General features: G+C 52.7%; 1 protein-coding gene across 1 annotated transcript in view; it reads right to left on the bottom strand.

The window, feature by feature from the left end:
* LRP1 (low density lipoprotein receptor-related protein 1) overlaps positions 1-22,324 on the bottom strand; it is an 86,249-nt gene that overhangs the window by 57,516 nt on the left and 6,409 nt on the right. Inside the window, exons 2-9 of the mRNA XM_011988526.1 lie at positions 18,442-18,564; positions 15,214-15,351; positions 12,909-13,028; positions 11,610-11,738; positions 11,220-11,483; positions 2,044-2,206; positions 1,713-1,935; positions 126-315 (exon numbers count right to left, since the gene is read on the bottom strand). Of these exons, the coding sequence (XP_011843916.1) occupies positions 126-315; positions 1,713-1,935; positions 2,044-2,206; positions 11,220-11,483; positions 11,610-11,738; positions 12,909-13,028; positions 15,214-15,351; positions 18,442-18,564 (1,350 nt within the window). The remainder of the gene's footprint in view (positions 1-125; positions 316-1,712; positions 1,936-2,043; positions 2,207-11,219; positions 11,484-11,609; positions 11,739-12,908; positions 13,029-15,213; positions 15,352-18,441; positions 18,565-22,324) is intronic.

The following is a 22,324-nucleotide window of genomic DNA, read 5'->3' as shown; positions in this document are numbered from 1 at the left end:
ATCAGCCATGACATGAAGGAAGCCAGGGTCCCCACAGGAGGGCCCATAGAGGGGCTGTGATCCCAAGGGCCCAGAGCCGTCGTGGGGTAAAGCCAGCTTTGGAGAGGCCATGGAGCCCTGCTCACCTCGGGGCTGACGCCGCTGGTGGTAGATGTGGAGGGCACCACCCTTGTCCACCCGGGTGACAACCTGGTACTCGGTGCTATTAAAGCGGTTCACACGGATCACACTCGTCTTCTGCTGGGCATTGGCATTGTCCGAGTTGGTGGCATAGAGGTAATTCTCAAACACGGTCAGGCCATACAGGTGTTCGATCTGAGATGGGCAGGCAAGAATGGACAGCATGAGATGACAGGGGTTCCTCCCTCTGCCCTGGAGATCCCCCCAGCTTCCTCCAGAGTTCATGACCTGTATTCCCCAATTCATCCTGTAGTTTTTTATTTCTATTTATTTATTTATTTTGAGGCAGGACCTCACTCTGTCACCCAGGCTGAAGTACAGTGGCACGATCATGGCTCACTGCAGTCTCCACCTCCTGGGTTTAAGCCATCCTTCTGCTTCAGCCTCTTCAGTAGTCGGGACTACAGGCACATACCACCAACACCTGGCTAATTAAAAAAATTTTTTGTGTAGAGATGGGGTTTCCCTATGTTGCTCAGGCTGGTCTCGACTTCCGAGGCTCAAGCAATTCTCCTGCCTCAGCCTCCCAAAGTGCTGGGATTACAGGTGCAGGCTACCGTGCCTGGCCCCATTATTTTTTAACTCCATGCTTTACTCCTGTCTCCTCTGGCTGGACTAACCTATTCTGAAGATTTTTGCTTGCCAAGATCCCACTCATCCTCTACAGAGCATGTCTTTGAAGAGTTCCTGGGATCTTCTAACCAGAGATGTTTTCTCCTTCTATACGTCCTCCGTGACACTGCTATCTATCCATGTCTGGCATGGTGATTTGTGGACTTACCTCACCCACTCTACTCAGACCCCTTGAGGGCAGAAACCCTGTCCTTCACAGAATTAGGCACTCGGTAGACACTTTAGTGATTTTAGACTGAATTAGAGTTGGGCTCTAAACTCTGTCCACAGAGGACATTCTTAGCCTGTTATGAGGGCTAAGAGGACACGCTTGCCCCAAGCAAGCCCTGTAACACCCTGACTACCCATATAGCTTATCTGTGGTGGCCAACTGTCCTGGTTTGCCTAAGACAAAGGTAAGAGTTTGCTGGCTTACCAGACTTTCAGGGCTAAAACTGGGATAGTCCTAGGCAAACTGGGCTGGTTGCTCACCCTAATTATCCCAGAATTGAGATGCTACCTCCAAGCCAGCAAGGCTTCTAGACCAGGTTCCAGTGCTATCACCTGGCTTTGCAAACACAGGCAGATCACTTAACCTCTTTGATCCTGCTCTTTCATCTGCTGAAAGGGAACTGAACCACCTCCCTGTTCATCAACTAGGGGTTATTATAAGGGTCAAATGAGAAAAAGGAAGTAAACAGAAGTGGTGTCTCTAAAATGACTATTCCCATCACAGTGGAAGACATATCTTGTCCTTTCTCTGCAGTATTCATGCCCACCCTACTCCCACTAGAGGCCTGGGGCATCCACACTCTTTACCAGGAGACTCAGAGAACGGTTCCCCTACAGCGGCTTCCCCCTCACCAGAAGGCCCTGGATCACAGTTCCCCCACAAAAGCCTCAGACAGCAGCTCCCTCACCAGGATGCCCTGGATGATGGTCTGGCGGCCCTTGCCCTCATAGTCCACCACTTCAATATAGTCCAGGTAGGCATCTGCCCAGTAGACAAGGCGGCTGACCAGGTCCAGCGTGATGCCGTGAGGAAACACAATCTTGCTGTCGACAAGCTTGGTGCGGTTCTGCCCATCCATGTCACAACGTTCCACCTTTGGGATCTGCCCATAGTCAGTGAAAAACACCTTCCTGTGGGAAGATGCGTGTTAAATGGGGTCTGGACATTGGGCACCCTCCTTACCACTGTAGCCTCAGCCTCCCACCTTCCAGGGCCAGAACCCCGCCTGCCACTCTCACCCCATGGCAGGATCCAGGGCAATGCCCTTGGGGTTGTAGAGTTCCAGGTCTAGCAATGTGACACATGTGTCCCCATTTCTGTTGCAGACAAAGATCCTATCATCGATGTCATCCACAAAGTAGAAGTTGCCTGTCAGCCAGTCGATGGCCATTTGTTCCACGTCTGGAGAGTATGAATGAAAGAGCCATGGGGTGGGGTAGGCCCTCTTGCAGAGACGCCCACCCTTTGCTGGTGAGAACCCACACCTGGAAGCCCACCTTCTCTGGATGACCTCCCGCCCAACACCCCCATGCTGAGCTCAGGGTGGATGTACAGGAGACCTCGCATAAATGCTGGCTGGCCGGTTGACTGACAGGCTTCCCAATTCTAGCCCATCTTTGAAAAGGGACCATCTTCTCGGGGCACCAAAAGGTAGAGAGCACAAGTCCACTAACTCAGTCTAGTACTTTTTTTTAACTTTGCTTTTACTTGGGATAAGAGCACTCAGGCTACCAAAACATTACACATCTTTGCTTTTCACTGGACTTTTATCTACTTTTTTCTTTCTTTTTTTTTTTTTTAGAGACAGAGTCTCGCTCTGTTGCCCAGGCTGGAGTGCAGTGGCAGGATCTCGGCTCACTGCAAGGTCCGCCTCCTGGGTTCGTGCCATTCTCCTGCCTCAGCCTCAAGGGTAGCTGGGACTACAGGCGCCCGCCACCACGCCCAGCTAATTTTTTTGTGTTTTTAGTGGAGACAGGGTTTCACCGTGTTAGCCAGGATGGTCTCAATCTCCTGACCTTGCGATCTGCCCACCTCAGCCTCCCAAAGTGCTGGGATTACAGGGGTAAGCCACTGAGCCCAGCCCTTTTATCTACTTTTTATGATAAATCTAGTTATCTCATGCTAACCAGAAGCACTGACTGGAAGCTGGACATATGGCATAAATTTTTGAAGTGGAAAAGCAGGGTACACGCTAATAAACCCAGTTTGAGAGAAAAGTATTTTAAAATATGAGTTCTACAGAGATGCAAAAGGGAAGATTCATGGGGGCAAAAGGTTGGGCACCAGTGACATGGGCCAAACTTCCTCTACTCAGTCCCAGTCCCCTGTTCCTGCAATGTCCTTATTGCTCAATGTCCTCATGTCCTAGGGAGGGTCAGAAGAGGTGGGGAGTAAGTCACAGGGCAGGAGGAGAGAGAGTCTAGGAAAAGGGCCATGAAAGAACCCTCAGGGTAAACTGAGGTATGGCTCAGAAAAAGGTGGGGCTTAAGGAGGATGGGAGTTGGGGAAGAAGATGGAGCCCTGCTGCCTAGACTCAGTTTCAGGCATGGTTCTGGAGGAGATGGAAGAGGCCAAGAAGGGCCAAAGGAAAGAGAGGTAGGGCAAGGGTGGCTGGAATTCAAGGAGGCAGGAAGTCTGGGGACAGGGACACCTGCTGGCCTCCTCTGGGCTCCTCCTCTCCAGGACCACTGGCTTCCTTCCATCTACTCACTGCCCACTTCAACTACCACCATCAGAGATGATGCCTCTTACAAACTGGGAAACTCCTAAGGCAGTGACTTTCTGGGACCCCTGCCTGGAACTCCACTTCCACTAGTTTCCCCAACAGCTAAAGAAATCACTGGGCTACCTGCTTTGGGCTGAAACTCATCCTCCATTACCCATACTCAACCCAACAGGGATTCTTCTGCCCCCACACAGCTACAGGTATAATGACTTGCTGTTCTGCTTGACTGCTCCCTAATTTCCCCCTCCTCCCCAAAGGAATTCAGGGGCTGCTCCCTAACAGTGGGTGGGGGTGGGGTGGGGGCAACAAGAACAGGAACACAGCTCTCAAGGAACTTGGCAGGGCCTTGAAACTGACTCAGAGTCACAGGACAGGAAGGGAAGGAGCCAACTGAGGGCTTCACCAAACTAGTTTCTTCTTCAGGTCCTCTCTTCTAAATCCCACCCCAATGCCTGGAGAACAAGGCCACAGAGTCAATATATTACCCCTGTAAGCATTCATGCATCCCCAAGCCCAGCCACTCTTTCCTCTGGGCCCCCAATACTGTCCCATCCTCACAAGATTAGAGAGAGGGGGAAGAGTAGCTTGAGGAGGCCAAGGCCCTGTAGGAAGAGGGCCTAGTGCAGGGGTAAGGCAACCAAATTCTTTGCCCCACACGCTGTAAGCACAGAGAAAACAGATTCAAATGAATGCTGCTGGGCTGCCTCCAAAGGAAATCGAAGTCTCAAAGCGGGGACCTGCCTGCAGCCCCTGGCAGCCAGCAGGGTGGCTGGAAGTCAAACAGGGCTGCGTGCCCTTTACTTGGTGGGCACGGCAGGGGTCTGGGGGCTGCTGGCATGTATATGAACTTCATCAGTGAAAGCTGTTTTCCCAGCACCAGCTGGCGCAGCTACGGCCGGCCTTCTCTCCGACTTCCTGAGGCTTCCCTGAGTCACTGCCCAGCCCTAGGGCTGGCAATAACCTGCCCCTGCTCCCCCTATCCACCCTTCTCTTGGCAAGAGGGAGGAGGAAGAAACCTGCAGAGATCTGATGCCACCATCCCAGGTGCAGCTCCACAATCAGCGCCCCCAGCCCCAGGATGTGGCCTGGATTCCCTCCCAATTCCGGGAAGGAAGGCAGAGAGATCATCCTGCTCTCAGATATTTACCCTTGGCCGGTCTCCCTTCCACCTCCCCAAAGGCCAGGCAGGGCCCCACTCAGCAGGCCGGTGAGGAGTTGGCAAGAATTGGAGTCCTCAGCCTGCCTGGCCTCCCCTTTGGTATTTTTGCAGCTGGAGACTATTAGTTGCAAGCAAAAATCCTTTGTTATCCAACCCCCTGCACCACATTATTTTTCTCTCTCCTAAAGTTCAGATTCCTCTGCCTGCCCCACCACACACGCACATATGCACACACACACATGCATACACAGTCACCCGCACACATACACTTGGCCACCACTCCAAGGCCAGTGTAGAGAGATGGGCTTGAATTGAGAAGAGGAACCTTGCCTCCAGGGCTGCCCTATAGGCAGTATCTGGGCCACCCCTCTCTGTCTTATGAACTGGGGTCCAGGTGGAGTCCTGGGCTTCAGCCCAGAGATGCTGATCATTCTGGCTCCACCAACCCTGAGGGGAGCCATCCCCTTGCGGCCCAGCCTTCTAAGGGCCAACTCACCCCAGCGCACCTTCTAAAAGGGGCTCTGGCCAAAGACCGAAAATCCTGAGGACGGGAGAATCTCAAATAAACCCAAGGGGAGAGAGGGAGGCTGTGTTGTGGGAGGAGTTGGGGACGGTCTAGGGGCAGAAGGGCAGGGGATTCCAGCATCAAGAGGGAGGCTAGGAAGCAGGGGAGAGGTGCAGGAGTCAGACGAGAGACCGCAGCTACCCGTGATGTCACAGAGGACTTTCAGTTCCAGGCCCCAGAATAGACCTGGTGTCCTTGCACCCCATCCCACTGCTCAGCATCTGCACTCACTACAACTCCAGCTTTTCTCAACTTCTTCATCATTCCCATTGTTCAAGAGGCATTTCCGTACATGGTGGCTGCTTTCTCAAACACACAGGCCCCACCCCATGCCCAAGAAGACTCTAGCTTCAGCTGCAGGATTCTAGTCACCTGCTCTAAAATAAGGAACTCTGAAGGAAGAAGCCTTTATGCCCTGAGAAAACGTCACCCAACACATCTACACACCCAAAGAGTGTATACACATCCAAAGAGGTCCCTGGACCTCTAACCACATCCCCAGGGAGCACACTAGATTCTGGCCCTTGTTCCAGGAGCCTCCCCACCTCTCCTCCTATCATTCTGCTCTGCCCTGGGTCCAGCTGGGCCCTAGACACTCACAGCTTGAGTTTGAATTCTGGTTCCATCACCTTCCAACTGAGGCTATAGGCAAGTTACTTAATGTCTCTGAGTCTCTGTTTCCTCATCTGTAAAACTGGATGGTGGACTAACAGCACTTAGCACTGGGCCTGGTGCATGATAAACACTCCCCACATGGGGGCTGCAGTTCCCACCATGTCCTCCCCTCCCCAAGCCCATCCTTTCCCATCTTTTCCAAGTCGCCCTCTGTGCCTCCAGCCAGAGCCCTGTGGTCTCCTGACTCTGGGTGGGCCCTCCAGGTGGGCCATTTGGGGCTAACACCTACTATTCATCAAGACTCGGCTCAGGCTCCCAGAAGGAAGCTTGTCCTATTAGAAGGAAGTTTTCGAGGCCAGGAGCAGTGGCTCACGCCTGTAATCCTAACACTTTGAGAGGCCGAGGTGGGCAGATCACGAGGTCAGGAGATCGAGACCATCCTGGCTAACACAGTGAAACCCCGACTCTCCTAAAAATACAAAAAAATTAACCGGGCGTGGTGGCAGGCACCTGTAGTCCCAGCTACTCGGGAGGTTGAGGTAGGAGAATGGCGTGAACCCGGGAGGCAAAGCTTGGAGTGAGCCGAGATCACGCCACTGCACTCCAGCCTGGCCAACAGAGCAAGAATCTGTCTCAAAAAAAAAAAAAAAAAAAAGAAGGAAGTTTTCCTGTTACAGGCTCCATAGGCCTCTGGAGCTTATTTGATCATGGCCTCTTCACCTGACTACAAATACTGTGAGGAGGGCGCTGCCTTTTGTCTCTGTCCCAGGCGCCTGACACACATGTATTGATCCATTGAACAAATATTTACTGAAGACTGAGTCCCCCAGTCTGTTGTTCTAGAGCTGGGACATCATTTCCCCCCTCTCTTCTACTGCCAGGATCCTCCCTCTCTGGCCTTGGGACACTCCAAGACAGTGGGAGAGGGCAGTCTGTCTAGTAATCCCACTCAGGGATCTTGCCTGGGGGCTGGGAGAGATGGCGGAGAGTCTGAGGACTTCGAAGGTGAAAAGGAGGCCTCGTGGTGAGCCTGGCAGCTCTGCTAAATGACGTGGCCTCATGCCCCTTGTTTCCTGCTGGGTCCCGACTTCAGCTCTTCCTCCTTCCACCAGCCAGTCTGGAGCTTAGCCGTGTTGTGTCACCTCCTTCCCCTGGGCTCCCTTCCTGCTCCTGCCTGTGATTTCAGTCTGAAGTTATGTACCGCTACCTTCCCCTGCCTGGCTTAGGTCCCCAAGAGGCATTTCAACCTAGATCCCAGGGATGACGCCTGGATTCCGCTCAGCCCATCCTAGGGTCTTCCCTCTATTGAGAAATCCTTGCCGGGCTCTAAAACACATCTCTCTTGCTTAAGTTACTTCCTTTGGCTTGAAAACAGCGAGGGGAGTGCTGGGAGCAGTCTGGGTGGAGAGGCAACTTCAAGGAGACAGCGGGGGAGGAGAGGACAGGGCTGGATCTGGGCCGGGAGACACAGGGCTGGCCCTCGCCAGGAGAGAGGAGGAGCAAGAGTGAGCTGTTAAATGATTAGGAAACTCAGAACAGGAATGGGAAGCAAAAGTGCCAGGATGCAGGGGTCCCAAGGCCAAAGAGTGGGGTGGCTAGAGCCACCCCTTCCCAAACAGCCTGGCATCCTGTGGGTCAGAAAGGGAAAGGAGGGGCATGGTTAGCTTTCACATGTGAAGTCTGGAAGTGCTCTGTAGGCACGGGTGGGCGGCTGAGAGGGTCCAGGGGTGCCCAGCACAGTGAGGAGGTAGCACCCCTTCCAGCAGCAGCAGCCAGTTCATTAGACTCAGAGGGGCAGCTGTCTGCCCCTTCTTTGCCTCCCCTCTAGACAAATCACTACCCCATTTCCTGTTGTGATTTCGAAAACACACACACTAAAAAAATAAATAAAAGAAAGGGAGAGGAAGGGAAAAGTGAAGTTGGCCAGCTGGACCTGGGGACCCATTTCGCAACCTTGCTGCCTGCAGCCTAGGGGGCCTTTGCTGAGCTCCCCGGCCACCTCCTTCTTCCCCATGCAGCATGGTGCAGGGAGCGGAACCCTGAGACCTCTGAGGGCCCCTTCAGACCATCCTTTCACACACAGTCCAAACTCCTGAGTGACTTCAGCAAACCCGATTTCCTTTAAGGCCTCTATTTACAACCTCAGAACCTCCCCTCACCATACACACACATGTTCCCAGGCCCTACTCTTGCAGTCTGCCTCATTCTTTCTACAGTGGTGGCATCCTCCAAGGTGAAGGGAATACAGATCAGAGGAGCTCAGCTTAGGAAATGCAGGGCTGGGCTGGGGTGGGTAGACTGCACCACCAGCCCTGCCCAGGGGCAGCCTGGCAGGAGGCTGGACAAAGCTGGGGTTACAGGCTCCATAGCCCTCTGGAGCTGAGAGACTGGTCACAGGTGGGGGCGAGAGTGCGCAGGCCTGGTTCCTGACTCAGGGACTATCAGGCCTGTTGATCCCTCTGGGTCTCAATTTTCAGAACTTTAGTCTTTTGTGTATCACTTTCAAAATGTCTGCCATGCTTATGTACAGCTTGTGCTACTGTTTATTGCCAGATATTTCAATTAACTTACTTTTCTTATTTCACTGCATCCTAAACAATTGCTGAAATAACAGATGTGATATGCTAGTTACAGGAGTTTCCTAATGTATATCAAATAAAAACGTAACAGTTAAAAAAACAAACAAAAAAAACAAACAAAAAAAACTTGTGCAGGTACCACCTACAATCAAATCAATGCATAGCCCCTTTGAGAAAGCAGTAGTGAAAGGGCTGCTCTTGGTGCTGGCCAAGGGTCTTCCCTCCTCTACCAGCTCTCACCATCGAGTTCTCCGGTCTTGGAATTCGAGCCTCATAGACCTCCCCAAACCACTGGGCCAGTGGCAGAGGGAAAGGGGAGGTAATCTCAGGTGGGAGGAAAAGAGATGATCTACCCCACCCAGGGGGATGACACTGGGCCTGGGGCAGGAGGGTCAGCAGCCCTGGGGTGTTGAAGAGGAACGTGCACACGCTGCAGGGCCTCGGGGTGGCCCTCGGGGGCTCTCAGGACTCCACAGCAGGTCTGACTCACATGGCCCAGGACACATGTGAACCAGGCTCATTTCCTGGCCTCCTTCCTTCTTTCTATTCTATTTCTGCTTCCAGAGTTTTCTCTGGGGCAGGCTCCCTCTTCTGCCTGCACCAGCGGGCTGGTCTCGCTGGTTCGAACACCCCTCAATTGTTAGACTCCTCCCACTGTGTGCACCCCTGCTGCATGAGGTTCAGCCCCAGGGATCCAACAGAGGTCACAGTCACAGCACAGAATGGAAGGCTTGCAGGCAGGGCTGCCCCAGAGGGCAGAGTGAAAGCAGGAGAAAGCTGTAGCCTTTCTTCGTCATCCTCCTTGGGGAGCTAATTACAGGCCAGCAGCTGCTGTGCAGGTGAGTGCTTGGGACCAGCCACCCCACACACCAGGACAGGCCAGTCAGCGTCTCCTGGGGAGGGGGATGACCCGGGAACTGGGGGAGGGGCTAGGGGAGAGACACTGACATCCTCAGTTTGGGACCCATAATTAGTTTGTGGGAGAGAGCAAAACAACCATCCTCAGGGTGACAGCCAGACATTCAGGCGGCAGGGGTGTGGAGCAGGGGGAGGGCAAGGAGGAAGGGACAGAAGCTGGGACAAGAGAAACCCACTCATTTACCCCACAAGCATTTCCCCTTGGACTCTTCTAGCCTCCTGGACTCTGCCCCTGAGAGGCCCAATGAGTTTAGCAGACTGGGAGGCAAGGCAAATCTGTTTGCCAAGGGAGGGGTACCGGCTTCTCTTGGGGAGGAAGTCAGATAAGGAGATGAGGCCAGAGTAGAAGTTGAGAAGGTTCCCTCCAGGACACCCCATAGCTACCTACCCACAAGCCCACTGTATGGCACAGATGCAGGGCTGGGGAGGGAACTGACAGGCTGTCTGCCCAGACAGGCCTGTTAAGTAGGGCAGTAGACATGGAACAGGGGGAGGGCAGCTGCACAAGAGGGTCTAGTGCCAATCCCACCCTATCGGCCATGGGGTTCCCTGAGCCACCCACGCGTTAAGAGCTCAGCCAACCAGGCTTGACAACCCCCAGCTCAGCACCCCAAGGAGGACACATGTCTGATCACAGGTGAGCTGTGGACCTATCACAAGGACGCTATCGGGGATGCTCTGGAGGAGCCAAAGGCCAAAATGTGAACCTTAAGCTGAGGCCACGGAGAGTGAGGGCTCTCAGAAGGACCCCTGCTCTCCACCATCCCGGGGAGGGGCCTTTCTCTCTCCCAGAATGAATCCCTTGTAATCTCCTGGGATCTTTCTTTTCATCACAAGAACCAAATAAAGAAACCTGAAGATCTTCTAGAGAGGCCCAAGGTTCACAATCCTCAATTCAAAGCGTGCTATCCTTTACCACTGGCTTTCACTCTAGTTAATCTGATCTGGACAGATAAGCTCAAACCCATTATGCAGATTAGGAAACCAAGGCAGAGATGGGAATTCTGGTTTACTAAACAGTCATGGATCAAGTTAGTCTCCCTCAGGGGGTCAGATCAACCACAGGCCAGATTCTTCCTCTCAGCCCTGTGGTGCATTTCGTTGGAAATGTGATGCTGCCAGATGTTGACTTTAAGGCTGCTGGTGTAACAGCATCTGAGATGGGCAGGGCTGTTCCTGGCAGTGGGTCTACACCCAGCTATGCTCGCATCCCTTCCTGTGACACCCCTTCTTCCACAACTAGGACAGCAAAGTGTAGCCTAGGGAGGAGCCTGAATGGAAGCATCCAGGATATTCTAAAATCTCATGTGGCTCACGCTTCTCTCCCAGCCTCATTCACTGCCACAAAGCCACAGAGAAATAACCTCAGTACTGCCCTCCCCCGATGGCAGCAGAGAGTCCATTGGCAATGGTCCCCGAGGGAAACGATGGCCCATGGAGACAGAGCAGCTGGGCCCCAGCTCCTTTACCCTCAGCTGCAGCCTAACAGGGCACCTCAGGCTTCCGCTCCTTCTTTCCCTAGCCTTGGCTCCCACCGCACCGGAAAGTCCCTCTGCAGTCTAGTCAACACTCCCCTCTCAGAGAAGGGACAGTCCCTGGTCTCTGGAGATTGACCATTCATTGCCCCCTCAGCCCTTGGCCAGAAATGCAGGGACCATCCAGACACTTGCTCAGAGAGCTGGGAGGGAGCTCTGCCCCTGCCTCAAACACACACCATTGTATCCAGCCTCCTGCTTCTCCTGCCCCAGACAGGAGCCATCCTGTGTAACTCCCGGCCTCTGTTCCAGACAGCTTCCAGCTTTCCTGTCTCCCCTACCCTCCCCAGCCCTCCAAGCTGAGAGCAGGTGACTCACGGTGCAGACTGAGGGAGATGTTGATGGTGTGCTCATCCACAAAGCCCTTTAGGCCAGGCATGCGGGCACACTTGAGCTGCGTCTGGGCAGCATTGTCCCCAACATGCACCCAGCATACGGTCTCATTGGCGTAGCTGAAGTCCATGGCTGTGGTCTGCCGAGTGCTCGTAGGTGTGATGGTAGACACCTGGGCCCCACTCAGGTACGTGGCCAAGATGTTCTGGGAGTTGGCTATCAACAGCACAGGGGGCCGGTCTACTGGCTCTGAGAATGGGGAAGAGAAGAGTCAGTGTAGCCAGGGCTCTAGGACCACCTCTCAGGCCACCACCCATCAGGGAATAGCATTGAGGGGGCTTAGTTAGCACTGTGGCCACAGGCAACCCCACCCACCATTCTTGGCCTTGCAGGAGCGGTTATCCGGCTGCAGCAGGTATCCTTCGACACAGCCACATATAAAGGAGCCATCTGTGTTGGTGCATAGCTGGCTGCAGGTGCCGTACACAGAACACTCATCAAAATCTGCCGGGGAAAGGACAAGAATGTGGTCATTTCCAGTGTGACAAGGGCAGGGAAGTGGGTGATCATCAGACATGACCAACGTGTCCATCCTTACAGCCACCTTGAAGGACAGTTCGCCAGAATCTATTACAGCATGAAATGTGCAAACCTTATCACCCAGCAAGTCTAGTCTTGGAATCCACTCTAGAGAAACACACATGTACATATCATTCATTCATGCAGGGAAGATTTATTGAGTCCCCACTATGGGTCAGGTGCCAGAGGTACATCAGTGAACTTTAAAATAGACCCACATTGCTGTCCTCAGGAAACTTATATTCAGATAATAAATGAAATATAGTTACTATAATAACAAATGAAACAAAGTAAATAAAGTATATGTTAGAGGTGCTAGTGCCACGGAAAGAGAACAGGGATGGAGAATGCAGATGGCAGGGGTGTGATTTTAGAGGAGTCGGGGGACAGCTTCACTGAGAAGGTGGCATTTGCGCAAAGACCCAAGGGAGGCAAATTTAAAACAGAAAAGTTTGCATTGCTTGTAGCAGTGAAAAATTGGGAACATCTTACTCATCAACAGGGAGGTGACCAAGTAAACTGTGGTAAAAGTCATACGTCACAGTGGTTTCTAAAAGAATGATGTAGATCTTTACATATTAATACAGAAAAAAATTGTGGAACATACTGATTAGTGAAAAACTTGAAAATAATACATACAGTATAGTATCATTTACGCAAAAAAGAGCACACAGTACTCTTGAGCAGTACTTCCAATTAGATTTTCTGTGAATACACACAGACAAACGCATAAAAAAAGGCCTGAAAGAGAGAGAGCAAACTGATAATAGAGTTGAACTCCAGGGAGAAGGGAAGGGGACCAGAATTGAGGGGGATTTGTCAAAGGGGACTTTGGTTTTATCTGTTAATGCTTCCGTTTTTTACAACAGAAAAATTTACATATAAACTATAATTTTAAGGTGAATTTTTAAAAGTCTGGTGGAAGCAAATGGTTAGAGCTCACAGTCATGCCCTGGGGTGGTGGCACCCCCTCTCTTGCACCTTCCTTCTAGTTTCTTATTCCAGCCAGGCTCCCTACCCCTCTCTGCCCCTCCCTGCCCACCTCAACTGGCCACTGGCACACACACATGCACACAGGCATATGCACTCACATACCTTTGCAGGTCTTGCTGTCTGCCTGAAGCTGAAAGCTGCTGTTGCAGTAGCAGGTGGGCCCATCGAGTGTGGGGACACAATGGTGCTGGCAGCCCAGGCGAGAGCAGTTGCCTCGCAGCTCTGTGTGGGGGCAGGAGAGACACATTCAGGTCACCAGATCTGGCACCCGCACACAGGCCACCCCCTTCCCCTAAACCCAGTCAACCTTCAGAAACCACTTCTAAGGGCTGCAGTGTCAGAGATGGAAGGGGCCTTAGGAAGCATCTACCATATTTCACAAGTGAAGAAACTGATGCCCAGAGAGGCTATAAGAAAAGCCTAAGGTCACACAGCAAGTGATGGCTTAGAACCCACATGTCCCTGTTCTGGATGTTCTGGGCTACCTCTGTCCCCATTGAGAGGGGTTCTGGCACTTTGTTGGGGTCATCAGGAAGAGGGGACGGTGAGTCTTATCCCTTTCATATGCCTCTTGTCCACACTGCCTGGAGATTACAATGTTGGCTTCAGCTGGGGCTGAAGATTGGGAATGGAATTGTGTCTGTCCCCACAGGATCCCAGCTCTGGCCTGGAAGCACCCGTCTAACTCATCCCCCAAGCCCTAGAGGCCTCAGAGAGAAGACCTAAGGCCCAGGTAGAGGACGGGAAGGAGGAGCAAAACTGGTTCCCTCTGGATTCTTTTCTAATCTTTCTCCTGCCACTGACCCACTTCCACAGGGGAGACAGAAGGGAATGAGACAGGAGGGGGGAGAGGTGGGAGAGCAGTTGCCCCCCCTAGACCAGCGACCCAGTTAATGGCCTTGCGTGGGGCCAGGCAGCCTGGCCACAAAGACCCCTTTGTCCAGCGGCCTCACACCCTGGCTTCCCCCTCCACCCCCACCTAGGAGAGAGAGCCGCCCAAGATGCTAAGACGTTTAGAGGCACTAAGCCTGCCAGGAAGAGTTGGGATGGGGGGCCAAACCCCAGCAATTCTTTCTCCTCCCCACTTCCACCCGAGAGCCATTCGTGCTGCCTGCCCAGCCTTCCTCCACAGAGGGGGAAAATACCATTTGCTCTGGAAAACCTAGAAAAGAGTAACTTTTCTGGGTATAGGGTGAGGGGATGAGGAGGCCAATTTCTGTAATATCAGAGAAGGAGGTTCAGACCTGAGGTTTTTGAAGTTCTCTGTTGTTTTAGAGACTGTAAAGGTACTCAAAAGGAAGCAAACTTGAACACACGCCACCCGAGAGGAAGGGGTGCGCGTTGTCATTTAAGTCAGCCCCTAGGCCCACATTCTGCATCCTGTCCCAGGAGCTTCAGATGAAAACATGCAAAACCAACCAAAGAAAGGGAGAAAAATCTTCCACAAACTCCCTTGCTCCATCCTCCCTGCTCCTAGTGAACAGGATCCAGACAAGTCTCCTCCCACAGACAGATGTTTTCTCGGGCACACAGCACAGGACGCTGCCCCCACACCCAAGCACAGCCCCTCCCCTAGGGCCACGCTCATGGCCTCTCAAAGCCTCATGGCCTCTCAAAGCTGGCCTCTTGCTCTGGGCCCGGACCCCGAGGACAAGAGAAGGGAGAAGCCATTATTCCCTAACATGCAGGCTTGAGGCTTTTCCTCCCCCGACACGACTCTCAAATGCTCACGCTGTGACCGGCCTCTCCATGGCCCACAGGGCCCTTTGGGGTAAAGACTGTAGAGCTGGTGACCTGAGCCACAGGCTGGAAGCAGTCTGACTTATCATCCTAATGTTCCTACCTCGGCCTGAATGGTTTTCCTATCAACCACCTCAGACAGTCCAGACTGTCAGAGAGGGAGGGACCAAGGCAGCTTTAGGGCCCCCCAAAGATCTGCAGCTCCTGGGGGATGCCTTCTAGGGCACCCATAGGGGTGGCAGGTGGACTAAACTAGATTGCTAAGCTTTAGTCACAGCACCTCTGCTCCTCCCTGTGTTCACACTCAGGCTTCATGCAGAAAACCTTTTGAAGAAAGGATCATACTATTTTAAAAAATGTATGAAAACACTGATCTCTCATCTTACAGAAGAAAAACTGCGACCTGGAGAGCAGTAGTGACTAGTCCGAGAACACAGAGCCAGAGGGAAGTGCCCAGGCTAGGGCCCACGGCTGAGGCCCACAGGGCTGTCTGACCAAGCTCCAGGCCCACGGGGCACATCAATTTCATCTGCTCTCTGAAGGCAAATCTAGGCAGGGGACCAGGACAAGGCCTCATCCCCACTGAAGGTGCCAGGACAGTCCTCGGAAGGTGGGCTGGCAACATGCTGCATCCACACAGGAGAGTAGAGAGTGGAAAAGTCCTTACCTCGGCAGTGGGGCCCCTCATCTGAGCCGTCCATGCAGTCCTGGACTCCATTGCAGAGGCGAGACATGGGAACACACAGCTCGGTACCCAGGCAGTTATGCTCGTTTGGCTGGCATCGCTGGGCCTTGCTCTGTGGACCTGAGGGCAGACAGAAGGGTGGGTATGAACAAGCTGGTTATGGTGGCTCTCTGGCCAGCTGTTCACTGTGGACGAGGGGAGATAAAACTGGGGTTTCAGATCTCAGGAGGTCTCAGGGCTAGTTAGACTCTTCCACCTAGAACTCTGTTACAGCATTCCCCACAGTAGTCACACACCTGTAGGCAAACAGGCGGAGGTAGAAACTAGGCCTTCAGCAAAGAGTCCGCCCCCCCAATGTCCCATACCTATGGACCCCAATGCCTCAACATTCTATGCTCAGGAGACAGGCTGAGGACAGCCTGGTTTTTTATGGTGACTGAGGTCAGTAAAAGGTTTTGATGATGCCGGGAGTGATGGCTCCTGCCTGTAATCCTAGCACTTTGGGAGGCTGAGGTGGGCAGATCACTTGAGGTCAAGAGTTCAAGATGAGCCTGGCCAACATGGTGAAACCCCGTCTCTACTAAAAATGCAAAAAATTAGCCAGGCATGGTGGCATGCACCTGTAGTCCCAGCTACTCGGGAGGCTGAGGCATGAGAATCGCTTGAACCCAGGAGGCAGAAGTTGCAGTGAGCTGAGATTGCACCACTGCACTCCAGCCTGGATGACAGAGCGAGATCTGTCTCAAAACAAACAAACAAAAACAGGTTTTGATGAGCTGAGGGAAGCAGAGTCCATGGCAGAGAAACTCCAATGATAAAGAAAAACTCCTTCCCGTAGCTCCCAGTTTGCAGAACCCAGGGCCAAGAGTGGTACCAAATGTTCTAGACCTTCACTGTCCAATACGTAGCCCAGCCACATGTGGCTATCAAGCACTGGAAAGGCAACAAGTTCAAACTGTAAGTATAAAATGTACACTGGATTTTGATGACTTACCAGAAAAATGCAAAAGATTGCTAATGATTTTATATGAATATACTGTACTAAAGAGATAATAGTTTGGATCCATTGGATAAAATATTCAAATTAATTTCATCTGTTCATTTTTACCTTTTTTATGTGGCTACTAGAAAATTTCAAAATAGCACATGTGGTTTTTAATACATTTCTATTGGACAGCACTATTCTAGACTTCCAACCCCAAAGCGACAGGCCTGATAGAAGGATTTGGGAAGAATCAAAGGTTGCGGTCTGGCCAGGCATGGTGGCTCACGCCTATAGTCCCAGAACTCTGGGAAGCTGTGTCAGGAGGATCAGAGGATCACTTGAGGTCAGGAGTTTGAGATCAGCCAAGGCAACATAGTGAGACCTCACCTCTTAAAAAAAAAAAAAAAAAGAAGGTTGTGACCAACTGGTCATATCATCTCTGGAACTTCCTTTGTTGCTCTGGAGGATGGATGAGATAGAGAGACTACTGTCTATTGGCCCCCAAGCCTGGACATGGTGTGTGAGTGACAGTGTCTATGATCCATGTGTGCCTGGACAGGAGTCCACGTACACAACTGAGGGTATGGCTGTATAGCATGCAGGGGTGTGTAGTGAGAGTGTATCTGTGTGTCTTTCTGTATGCTGGTGTTTCTGGCCTCAGTATGTGAGTTTCCATGTGAATCAATCTGGGTTTCTGTGTCTGGGGACATCTGTCTGAGTATACAGTGTGTTTCTGCATCCACATTTGAGTGTGACTCTGTTACTGGGAGAATGTGTTTGTGCCTTTGGGTGGGAGGTGGGTTCATCAGTGCCAGGTGGGTCTGTGTGTGATGTTATGAGTCCAGGGGGTATGAGCGTGAACAGAGTAGTAATGCATATAAGGTGAGGTTTACACACATCAGCATTTGGCCGGGCGCGGTGGTTCACGCCTGTAATCCCAGCACTTTGGGAGGCCGAGGCGGGCGGATCACAAGGTCAGGAGATCGAGACCATGGTGAAACCCTGTCTCTACTAAAAATAGAAAAAATTAGCCGGGCGCAGTGGCGGGTGCCTGTAGTCCCAGCTACTCGGGAGGCTGAGGCAGGAGAATGGCGTGAACCTGGGAGGCGGAGCTTGCAGTGAGCCGAGATTGTGCCACTGCACTCCAGCCTGGGCGACAGAGCAAGACTCCGTCTCAAAAAAAAAAAAAAAAAAAAAAAGGTGAAGTTTACAGCAAACTGAAGGAAGAATGAACAAAAAGAGCCAGATCTGGCCCTTCTGCATGACTTTCTTTACTTCTAATGCCCAAGAATCAGGGTCAAAAGTGTGGGGGAGCAGGTGGCATCAGACAAGAAGAGACTCCAGGCTGAAGCACCCCGCCATACATATACTCGCTGAATACCCCGGCCCCCACCCTCCAGGGCAGAGTGTAGGGGTGAGGCAGAGCCCATTCGTGGCTCCCTTTCCAGCCCTAAAATTACCCCTGATAATTATGGGTGGGGGTGTGGGGACAGGACACCAGATAGGACTGGAGCAGGATAAAGCCCACGAGAGAGAACAGAGACAGACCTAGGAATGCAGGGTCGCTTTGACCCTGGCCCAGATTAACCAAGCAGGGGAGGGGCTAAAGGTGGAGCCACCAGGACTGTGCCAGCTATCCAGGACTCTGGGGTCCCACCAACAAGTTCTCCACTTCCCTTGGCAGGGCAAAAGCTGGGCGGGGACCTTTCTCCCAGTTAAAACAGCTGCCTCTGATTACACCACTTACTGGGGGCAGGGGAAGGCGGGGGTGGCGGGAAACGCACAGGGGTGGGGCTTCTGGTATGGGGCTGAGCAAGCGCCAGTGGCCTCTGGCCTGGGAGCAAAAGGACAGAGGAAGATCTGAGGATCCGACAAGACCTGGGGCCAATCATCAAGGGTCAGGGAGGATGAGAGGGGGAACGAGGGAAGAGCTGGAAGGAAAGGGAGGCCGGGCCATCTTCTAGCAAAGCTGTCAGCCCAGAGAACACTGTCTTGGGGTGCATCACCTGAGGGAGAAATCTGAGGCGCCATTTCTAAGCCCAACAGGCACCACGCGAAGCATTCTGAAGGGGGTAAAGGACAGTTTTAGCTGTGTCATGGACAAATACAATCACTGCGCAAGGTCCATGCCAGGCTAGGGATCAGCTGTCCTCCTCCCAAACATCTGCCAAAGGAAGAGGGATAAGTTAAGGGTTTGGGGAGAAGAATCCAGAAAAGGTACTTACAAATCTCAGGGGCCTCGTCAGATCCGTCTGGGCAGTCCCTCTCACCATCACACCGCCAGCCCTTTGAGATACAGGTGATTTGATCTCTGCAGGCAAACTGCTTGGGGCTGCAAGTCTTAGGGGCTAGAGCAAGGAAAGAAAGGGGATATAAATGAAGGGTGGAGGCTGACTCTGTGGCCCTAAAGTTCCTTAGGACTCCTCTTCCTTCCCTAGCATCAGTTTCCATCTGGCCCAGACCCTGAGCCATGGTCTATGTGCCTGGGGGTGTCAGGGGGTGGCTTTGGGTAGTTCCTACACACCGTGTATCTGTGGTGGGGGTGGGGGGATCCAGAAGCACATTTTACTGCACCCCTCCAAGTCCTCTAGGCTGCCTGTTCCTAGGAGTCAGGGTCAAAGCCTTTGCTATTTTTGGTTACTGTGATCAGACATCAGCACCCCCTGGCTTTGATGACAGAGTGATGGTGAAGGGGGGTACATTTAGGCCTTGACATGTTTTCTCTTTATCTTCCTCTGACTACTACTACAGGCCCAGAGCTGGTCTTATCTAACCTCTCTGCTTCTCTGCCTTCTGGGACGCTCCTGGTCCCCTGACCCATCACCCCATACTTCCCAACCCCTAATCACTAGGCCCCTAGCTGGAAGCAGTGGGGAGGGATGCCTTTCGCACACACAGTAGTTGGAGATGGTATTAGCAGAGGCACAGGAGGGCAAGGCTGGGCAGGAATGGGCAGGATGGAGAGCCCTGCTTCCATCTCCATTCCCTAATTTTTTTTTTTTTTTTTTTTTGAGGCAAGGTCTCACTCTGTCCCCCAGGCTGGAGTGCAGTGGCACAATCTCAGCTCACTGCAACCTCCACTTCCGGGGCTCAAGCAATTCTCCTGCCTCAGCCTCCCCAGTGGCTGGAACTACAGACATGCATCACCATGTCCAGCTAATTTTTGTATTTTTAGTAGAGACAGGGTTTCGCCATGTTGCCCATGCTGGTCTCAAACTCCTGACCTCAGGTGATCCACCTGTCTTGTCCTCTCCATTCTCTAAAGACACAGCCTCCTTTGGTTAGACCTCAGGGGTAGTTTCAGTAGACATCCTTAGAGGGAAGAAGCACCTAAAGATTTTCAAGATATCAGAATTGGGGAGCAGAGGAAGGGGGATGGCTGAAATGAACTCTAGGAACTGGTTTCAGTCCAGTCAACCTAGTTAGCTACTATATTCAGGACCTCTTGGCCCTACCCTCCCACCCCAACCAGACTTCTTTCACTCCTACCCATTCTCTTCCCTCATCCCCAAGGAGGAATTAAGAGTGGTGACAAGTAACTCTCTTTTTTTTTTTTTTTTTTGAGATGGAGTTCTGCTCTTATTGCCCAGGCTGGAGTGCAATGGCGCAATCTTGGCTCACTGCAACCTCTGCCTCCCGGGTTCAAGGGATTCTCCTGCCTCAGCCTCCTGAGTAGTTGGGATTACAGACATGCACCACCACGTGCAGCTAATTTTGTATTTTTAGTAGAGACAGGGTTTCTCCATGTTGGTCAGGCTGGTCTCGAACTCCCGACCTCAGCTGATCCATCTGTCTCAGCCTCCCAAAGCGCTGGGATTACAGGAGTGAGCCATCGTGCCTGGCTGACAACTAACTCTTGTTGTAGGCTCAGTATGTGCCAAGAACTGTGGTAAAGCAGTTTTTTCCATGTATCATCTTATTTAATCCCCTCCACAGTATGACAAAGTGGGGACAACTAATACCACCATTTCACAGATGAAGAAATTGAGCCAGGTGACTTGGCCAGGGTCAAATAGCTGGCAAGTGACAAAACCAGGACTCAGACCAGCTAAGCTGACTCCAAACTCTGAACCAGTGAAATCCACAACAGACCTCCCATTCCCACTCCTCCCAACCTCTGTCACCACATCCTTCACAGGAGGAACAGTCACCCACCCCTTCTCCCCCACCCAAGGCTGGGCTCCCAGTCTCCCGGCCTTTCGTGCCTTTTCCTCAGCCTGTGCCATCGCATTTCTATTCTGCTGGCACACACTGAAGGCCAGCTCTATGCCAGGCACTGCACTAGGCATCAGGGTGCCAAGGAGGGTGAGATGACCCTCTGCCCTGCAGAAGCCAGAGTCGCCTGAGAAGACAGCTGTACCCAACTAATGCAAATGCAGGGCAGAGACAGAAGTATAAGGAAAATGTCAGGGGGGTTCAGAGGAGGGAGGGAGTCTGATGGGAGCCACACCGAGATGTCCTCCCTCCTAACCCCCACCGCTGGCAGGGGGGACCGTACTCAGGCCCCTGGCCAAAATGACCGAGTTCAGGAAACACATCAAGGATGGCCTAGCCAGGCTCCCCCTTCAGCCCCCCTCTCCTGGCCCCCACCCTGAGCCTGGAATAAAGGCCCCTTGAGGAGGTGGATAATGCTGAGTTCATTGCCCCACTGGGCCAGCTGTGAGGTCTTCCCGGGAAACACAGCCCGCCAGCCTAGTTAGCATGCCGGAGAACTGTCCGCTTCCCCTGACCAGCCGTGGCCGGCTGAGGGGGAAGAGGGGGGCTGGAATGGGACTCAGAGGCAGATGGGATGTTTGGAGCCCAGAAACAGACCCCCGTGCCACCCACCTGGGACTTGGTCTACGCCCTGGCTCCTCCCAGGGGCAGAGCGCACAGCCAAGGCCTGAGGTCACCGGGTGGTCACCTAACCTCCCCTCCATTTCACATCCCAGCCATGGTGCCCCCTCCTTTAGCCTTCACTGAGTCCCCCCGCTGTCCCCCACCCCCATTTTTGGCCTGAACTCCACAGAGGAAACAGCAGCTGGCAAACTCCAAAAGCTGGAATGAGAGAGATTCACAAACCAGATGTGCTCTTGCAGGGAGGGGATGGGGGATGGGGCAAGTGAAAGGAAGAGGAGGGACCAGGCCCCTATCCCACAGCAGCACCAGGGGAGGGGGCCACATCTCCTGAGGGCCTGGCCAGCACAAGGATTGCAGAGAGGTACGTGAAAGAACTTCCTGTCAGAGCTGATGTTGAAGGCCCCAGGAATCTGGAGTGAGAAGGCTAAGGCCTGTCTTTGATTTCCTTCAGCGGGAGAGGGAAGAAAGAAACATATAAACGACTTTGGGGCAGTCTACACAGCCAAGGGAAGCCTCACTCAGAGCTGGGAGGGAGCCGTGATGGGGGTGGGGTAGGACACTTATCATCTGCTTAGAGGGAAAGCCAACCCCACTCCCCTCAGCAGAGCCTTCTGTGTCTGAATCCAGCACCCAGAAAACCCACCTTTGTGGCCTGCAGTTTAGATGAGAGAACAACATCGCGCTAAGGCCTTCCCACCTCCTGGCCCACATGAGAGAACCTGGCGGTCTCCATGACTGATAGGAGCTAACCCTTTCACCTTGCTAATCATCTGCCACTGATTGGAAATACAGTAACTATTAACTCATTTAGTTCCTACAACCCTGTGAGGTGGGTACCCTTGCAACCCCCATCTCACACATGAGGAAGCTGAGGCACAGAGTGACGGTAACTGAGCAGGTGGTTTCCTCATTGGCCATGGAATGGAGCCAGGTTAAGAAAGGAAACCAGGCCAGGCATGGTGGCTCACGCCTGTAATCCCAGTACTTTGGGAGGCCAAGGCGGGCAGACCACGAGGTCAGAAGATCGAGATCATTCTGGCTAACGCGGTGAAACCCCGTCTCTACTAAAAATACAAAAAATTAGCTGGGCGTGGTGGCGGGCACCTGTAGTCCCAGCTACTTGGGAGGCTGAGGCAGGTGAACCAGGGAGGCGGAGCTTGCAGTGAACTGAGATCGCACCACTGCACTCCAGCCTGGCAACAGAGAGAGAAAGATAAAGAAAGGAAAGAAAGAAAGGGAGGGAGGGAGGGAGTGAGAGAGGGAGGGAGG

The sequence above is a fragment of the Mandrillus leucophaeus genome, unplaced genomic scaffold (genome assembly GCF_000951045.1).
Source record: "Mandrillus leucophaeus isolate KB7577 unplaced genomic scaffold, Mleu.le_1.0 Scaffold332, whole genome shotgun sequence".
NCBI classification, from domain to species: Eukaryota; Metazoa; Chordata; class Mammalia; order Primates; family Cercopithecidae; genus Mandrillus; species Mandrillus leucophaeus.
This window is presented reverse-complemented; position numbering and strand designations above follow the sequence as displayed.